Here is a 7376-nt window from a genome sequence, read left to right as displayed (position 1 = left end):
TTTTATACCCGGATATCCGGGGGGGAGTCCGGCATGCAAATTTCATTCGCCAATTTTCATTGGCCTTTTCTAAGAAGTCGGAATAATAGGTTCTCAAGGACGAACCCCATCTGTCGGTTCGACACAATCGTTCGCCACAAGGGAACTGAAAGGGAGTGGCTTGGGTTTGGTCCTTCAGAGACCATGTTGCTAGGTGCTACTAAATGAGGGTTCTCTAGTTATGTAGGTTTAGGCGTAAAAGACAAAGCTGTCTACAAACGTCTTGGTATCTTATGTAACCTCAGTTCCTCCTGAATGGAACCGAACCGAACAGAATGGGGTTTGAACTGTGAGGAACTATCATCTCTCTGATTGTCTTTTTATTGGTACGAATAGCATGGCATGGCCAGTGCTCCGCCCCGTACATACGGGTATGAAAAGTTCTGGAAAAAGTAGTTTCAACTCAATTATGCTCCTTCCTCCAAAGGAATGACATCAATGAAGAATTCCAGTCTGGATTTAGAGCATGTCACAGTACAGAGACTGCTTTGATCAGAGTTACAAATGATCTGCTATTGGCGTCTGACCGATGTTGTATCTCGTTATTGGTGCTGCTAGACCTTAGTGCTGCATTCGACACCATTGACCACAGCACACTCCTACATAGACTCGAAAATTACGTCGGCATTAAAGGAATAGCTTTGAAATGGTTTAAATCTTATTTATCCGACCGTTTTCAATTTGTAGCAATAAACAATGAGGTGTCAGCAAATCGCAAGTCCAGTACGGTGTACCACAGGGCTCAGTCTTAGGGCCTCTGCTCTTCGCATTATACATGCTACCTCTAGGAGATATAATAAAGCGACACGGAGTTAGCTTTCACTGTTATGCTGATGATACTCAACTTTATATTTCCTCGAAGCCTCATGAAACACAGCAGTTCCATCGAATAATGGAATGCATAGTCGATATAAAAAACTGGATGAGTAACAACTTTTTATTACTGAACTCGGACAAAACGGAAGTGTTACTTATTGGACCGAAAACTGCTATAAGTAACAACCAAGAATACTGTTTAACTATTGACGGATGTTCCATAAAACCCTCGTCGTCAGCAAAGAATCTTGGCGTTCTATTCGATAGTAATCTGTCATTTGAGAGCCACGTCGCCAACACCTGTAAAATTGCGTTTTTCCATCTTAAGAATATATCTAAACTACGTCATATGCTGTCAATTCAGATGCAGAGAAGTTAATTCATGCATTCATGACATCAAGACTAGATACTGTAATGCACTGTTAGGTGGTTGCCCTGCAGGCTTATTACAAAAACTCCAATTGGTCCAAAACGCGGCAGCTCGAGTTCTTACACGTACAAAAAAGTATGAACATATTAGCCCGGTTCTGTCAACCTTGCACTGGTTACCTATAAAGCATCGCGTTAACTTTAAAATCTTGCTTATTACCTATAAAGCCTACATGGTTTAGCTCCTCAGTACTTGAATGAACTCCTTTTGTATTACAGTCCTTCACGTGCATTACGCTCTCAGGCGTCCTGTCAGTTGGTAATACCTAGAATTTCAAAATCAAGTGCAGGTGGTAGATCCTTTTCCTATCTAGCGCCTAAACTTTGGAATAGTCTTCCCTGCACTGTCCGGGAGGCAGACACACTCTGTCAGTTTAAATCTAGACTAAAGACGCATCTTTTTAATCTTGCATACACTACACTTCCATAATATAAATCCTCTGAGGGTTTAGGCTGCATTATTAGATCAACCGGAACCAAAAACACAACTGATGTACTTGTTGCATCAAAGAGTCAGAACAGTACTCTACTCTCAGCCAGTCTTGTCTCATTGTTCCAAGGTTACCACAGCGAGCAGGATGCAGTCATGGCCGACCTGATGGTAGAGCAGAGAATGGAAAGCGGCGACCTGACAAGAGCTGAGATGATAGAGCTGGATAAAGAAGGACGCGGTCACTATGCCACCCACATCTCGATGTACTGGAGGACTGTGGGTGAGTAAATTAGTAGCAATTTTTGGGTAAAGTAACGCATTAAGGAATATAAAATACAATTAAAAAGACAATATCCCTTTTAATTTAATATCATGAAAAGGCACAAATACTGGATGCAATATTTGTGTGCATGTTTTAATCATGGCCTATAAGTAACAGCAACAAAAACAGTATAAAAGGAAAGAAACGGAATAAATAACAGAAAAACAAAATAACAGAAGAAATGAGAATATTGTAAAAAACTGGCCCGCATCCTATTTATACTTTTGGAATCTGGCCCTCAAAGAAAAGTAGTTCAAGACCCCTGACTTAGATCATTAGGATCAAGTCAGTTAGACATACCAAGGGTTCGCTCTAAACAAGGGCACCAAGAGATCAGATGTGCTAAAACATTTAGCCACATTTAAAGCAATTTGAATTACCATTGTGTGTGAAATGTGCTATGCAAATAAACATGCCTTGCCTTGACTATTAATTTATTGATGTTTATTCAATCACTTTGTTGAATCCAACATTGTTGAATCAAATCCAACTTTTTTGTTTTCTTTTGTTCTAAAAACAAAATGATTTTGCACAAAACATTTTCCTCAAGGTCGTATTAGGGTTAATTAAACATTTATAGAATCACAACATCAACATGCAACTTTCCAATTGTACTTGACAAACACAACTGTAAGCACTGTTTTACCTGCCATGGTACCGTGACTTTTTTGCTCTCTGGCCAAAGACAAGGAGTGTGCGCTTGGATCCTTCTGTATCAGAGAGATCCGCCTTGAGACGGCCCTGGTTTCTCTCAGCCAATGGACAACCAGATAAACAATGATGAGCGGTAAAACGGCCAGTCACATGACCAGACCCATCACATCCTGGAGTAGGACACTTTCTGTTGAAAAAAACCCCACTGCATTAATTTGTAGCAGTATGTAATTAATTTTTAATATTGAATTGTGTATTGAATGTATTGTATGCAAAAGTCCCTTGTCAAAATAACCTGTGGTGGAAGCTGTATTTTGAGGTGTTGCGAGGCTGAGGAAGGCTTTTACAGGACATGGAGGAGAAGTTTGGTTGTTGGACTGTCAGGTTCTCCCTGGGACCTAAATGGTGTATAATACTCTGAAGTGACAGAGTATTTCTTACATGAGCACATACGTGTCAGTGAAATGATACTGGATGATGAGTTTAGGTTCTCACCATCTTTCCGGGCACTCGGCTGGCAAGGTGGGTGTTTAAGGGGGTGTCCTGTGCTTTCAGACCAGCCTGCTGGGTGGATGTCCGGATGGTCAGAATCCATCCACTCGTCATACAAATGGCTCCACCCATCAAAATGAATCTAAGTACAAAAGATTTTAATACCTAAAATATACTATATATTGCTACCAAAGAGGTAAACTTTTCTTCATGAAATCTCCAGCAAACAGCCAACAGAAGTTTAATCTATCAACAGAAGTTTAAAGCTTGTTTTCTCACTCAAAATTACCATGATCTGTTATAATAGTTCTTATATTTATAATAATGATTTAAAATATAGAAGCAAGTGGCATAAAGCAAATATTTTTGGACATTACTGATAACCAAAAAAAAAAAACATAGGTATAAAGGTTTACATCATAATAAGTTCATCAGTTAAGACAGATAGATGGCACAGTAACGAAAATAATCTAGTTTGGTATGACACATACCAAGTTTAATATACCAAAGCATTGCGAAGATAACTTTTTTTGGTGTGCACACTGTTCGATTTTGTTGATGCCTTTGGGTCTTTTTGTCTTGAGCGTCTTAGAACCTTCTTATTCTAAACAAATCTCTTTCTGCTTAGAATTATAAGGTTCTATCTTGAAAAATGTTAATTCAAGTAAGTAAGTTTCAACAAAAACAAACAGTTTAGTTATCATTTGTCTTAAAACATTCAATTAATGTTGTAATAATGTGTTGACATGCATAAAAAAGTTACATTTAATTATTTCTGTGACATTCATTTCATATTTAACGAATAACTTTTTTCTTGTTCAAGGTTGTGCTAAATATTTTGTCTAGTGCAGATGTTGATTTTAGGTAGGAAACTGGAGTTTATTAAATTACTTCTCTCTAGAGATAAGTATGGCTGACATAACATGCTAATGTTTATTGTTGTATTTGGGCTGTCTCGGTGAAGGAATTTCCCGTGCAGTGATTGTCCTGAATAGACAGGGAAAGAACCCAATTGCAGGCAGCAGTTAAGGGGTTAACAAAAAACAAGATTTATTTAAACACAAAACAAAGACCCACAATAACAAAGAGAAATAATATGACAGGCAAACAGGAACGTAGACTAACTAACACTGGACTAAAACTACACTTGACAAAAGTACACTAGACTAGACTGGGATGACTTACAGACAGGAACAAGACGCAACGTCTTCAAAGACATGAATCATATGCAGCAATCAGCAAATGAACGAAACAAGCAATGGTACAAAACGAACGAGCACAGGACTGAAGACACAAGGGCATAATATAGGGTAACTAACAAGAGAGAAAACAATGGGCAGGTGTGGGTAATGAAACACAGGCGGGAAGCTAAACGAGAGAACGAGAGGGGCGGGGCCATAGACAAGACCGGAGAGAACGCACATTATGTGACCGACAATAATATGTTTCTCTCCACACAAAACAAGAGGCTCTGTCATGATTCTGCCACAAGACCAAGAAACAAAGACATGACATGATGAGGCAGAATCATGACAGGGATTTGTGTGGTATGTGATATTATTGTATTCATCCTGATTTTGGTGCCAAATAAGATAATAATAATAAAAATAAATAAGCTATGTTGTTGGGCTGTTATTATGTAGCATATATTGTTTTTTACTGACAAAGACAAACAAATGAAATACTTATTTATAAAGAAAACACTTATTCCGCAGTCAGACTAAACTTTGAGCATGCAAAATTCGTTCGGACGGTGCTGCAAAAATGGGCAGGAGCGATTCCTCCATCTTTTACATTTCTGTACCGAGAGGTCAGGTTGTGACGTTTTGATCTTTGGTTTCACACATTCATGTGAGGCGAATTTGCAGGTCAGAGTTCACCAAACTTTAACTTTGCTACGCAGCAAAATATCTTCGGATGGGCTTTCATTTCTGGTCTGTCGCATTCGCATGCATATGAATGGAAGTCATGGGAGCAAAAAGGCAAGTGTAACCGGGGCCTTAAGACCAACCATATTATGATAAAAATAAGATAAATATAAATTGTCAAACTAAAATACATAAATACAAATTGTTTAGGCTTATTACAATTTACAAATTACAATCATACACAGTGGTCTTATTGAAGTAAAAAAAAGTATTTGTGCAACTGTAACATTAATGTTGTTCACACCAGACATGTCGCGACACAATACAGCCGCAACACACAACGATTCATAATAGAAACTTGTTTGTCTCGTGTCACTTCTCGTGTAGATGCGGCGAAACAAATGCAATACAAATTGCACTGGATATTACGCCATTTTCAATACTGTTGTTATGATTGAAGCAGAGATACAAGGAAGAGCTGGATCCCAATGCAGTAAAGTCCATTTATTCCATAAAACAGGGAAAATCCACAAGAGCACAGACTGAACACAAGGAATACACTCTGAAACAAGCATAACAGTAAACAATAACTGACAAGGAACAAAGGAAACACAAGGGCTATATATACACAGGGGTAACGAGCTAACAAGACAATAAACTACAAAACGAGACAGGAAACAGGAACTAAGAAATACAAACTAAAAGTCCACAAGACAATAAACATAGAACACCTTCTAAGGAGCGGCTTCCAGATGCGAGGTGGAACGGAGGGCCAGGCCCATGGAATGGCAGAGGGCCTGGAGACCAGAGCAGAGCCGGCAGAGGGGCGACAGAGCACCAGGGCCTAGTCAAGGTGGCACAGGCAGGGCTGGGAGCCAGGGCGGAGCCGGAAACGGGCATCTTGCGGAAATGGCCAGCTCACCTCCACTAGCCTCTAGGACGCCCACCCCCCGGGGGATTACTGTCACAGTCCAATCGGTTTCCCTGCCTGTTTCTCCTGAGGGGCACCGAGAGGCCCCCAAATAAAATTCTGCTCAGGGCCCAATAAAGGCTTGGGCCGGCCCTGCATGCACATTGTAAAACTGAAGGATTTTACGCTTTAAGTGTTTGTTTTAAAAGAAAATCTCATAACCTTATTGTATAATTTAAATCTCATTTTATTTTAAATTCATCTCATACCTCCCAAATGCTAATAATACTAGCATCTCTTAGATTTATCCATTTGGCAGATGAGCAATTCCATGAAAATGTCAACCTTACCATGAAAAAATAAAGTTTCTACTAAAAGAACAAAATCATTTTTAATTTGTCCATTTAGGCCTGCTTTATATTGTATTAATGTACTTCAATAAAAAAATTAAGAAAATTGCCTTGATTTCCCACCCACATCAGGTATACAACAATGCCAAAATTACATTTTCCACCAACCATTGTTCATGCTTTCTGAAGAGGGATCAAAGGCTCCCTTTTTTGTGCTTTATGTTTAAAAAAGGCATTTTGCAGAAAGATGAAGGCATGTCTGAAAAATTAATACACTCACTCTGTCTTACTATTACTGCCTTGTGAATTTATAATGGCTATAATTATGATGTCACAACGCCTCACTGCTGTGTCAGGTCCATAACGTTTTAAAGTTTAACTTTATGTCATATAATAATTACAAATACAAATAACTTGAAACTTAACATAAAAAGCCAAATGTGTATGTTGATGATTTTAAACAACAATTCATCTCACTTATTTGCTCTGAACAACCATAATAATTCATTACAGGCGTGACAGTTTTAAGCACGTACTATTGAATCATGTATTTCAGACGCAGATGACATGTTGTTATCTGTTTTAAATATCATAATATTTGTACGAATTATTTTGTCCTATAACATTTTATATATTACTAACACTATTAATTAATAACAAATTATGAGAACGTCGATATCATAGGGATATACAGATCGCCACACTGTTATTGTGCTTGCAGCATTCGAATAGCGTTCATGTGATTGTTTACGTCCTACCTTAAAAGGAAAGCCTCTCTAGTTGATGCTCGCTTTCTTGCCCGTGTCCTGAGAGATAATCTCGCGTCTCAGACTCATTCATTTGCCCGTGGGAAGACCTGCTCAGTCATCCTGCTCGGATCTTTAAAAGTACACAGAAAGCGAGCATATTCGCGCTCTAAACGCGCCGCATGCGCATCTTTAAAAGTACACAGAAAGCGAGCATATTCGCGCTCTAAACGCGCCGCATGCGCATCTTTAAAAAGGCGAGCATATTCGCGCGCCTCTATAGCAGATCTTTGAAAGTGCAGTGAACGCGAGATTAT

The 7376-nt window shown here is 38.9% G+C and overlaps 1 protein-coding gene across 4 annotated transcripts in view; it reads right to left on the bottom strand.

The window, feature by feature from the left end:
* The window catches only part of l3mbtl1 (L3MBTL histone methyl-lysine binding protein 1), a 57470-nt gene that overhangs the window by 28799 nt on the left and 21295 nt on the right, over positions 1–7376 (bottom strand). For all 4 annotated transcript variants that reach the window (XM_057319955.1, XM_057319954.1, XM_057319956.1 and 1 more), the window contains 3 exons: positions 3189–3327; positions 2989–3091; positions 2686–2880 (listed from right to left, as the gene is read on the bottom strand). In XM_057319955.1, coding sequence (XP_057175938.1) covers positions 2686–2880; positions 2989–3091; positions 3189–3327 — 437 coding nt within the window. The remainder of the gene's footprint in view (positions 1–2685; positions 2881–2988; positions 3092–3188; positions 3328–7376) is intronic.

The sequence above is a fragment of the Triplophysa rosa genome, linkage group LG21, assembly GCF_024868665.1.
Source record: "Triplophysa rosa linkage group LG21, Trosa_1v2, whole genome shotgun sequence".
Classification (NCBI taxonomy): domain Eukaryota; kingdom Metazoa; phylum Chordata; class Actinopteri; order Cypriniformes; family Nemacheilidae; genus Triplophysa; species Triplophysa rosa.
This window is presented reverse-complemented; position numbering and strand designations above follow the sequence as displayed.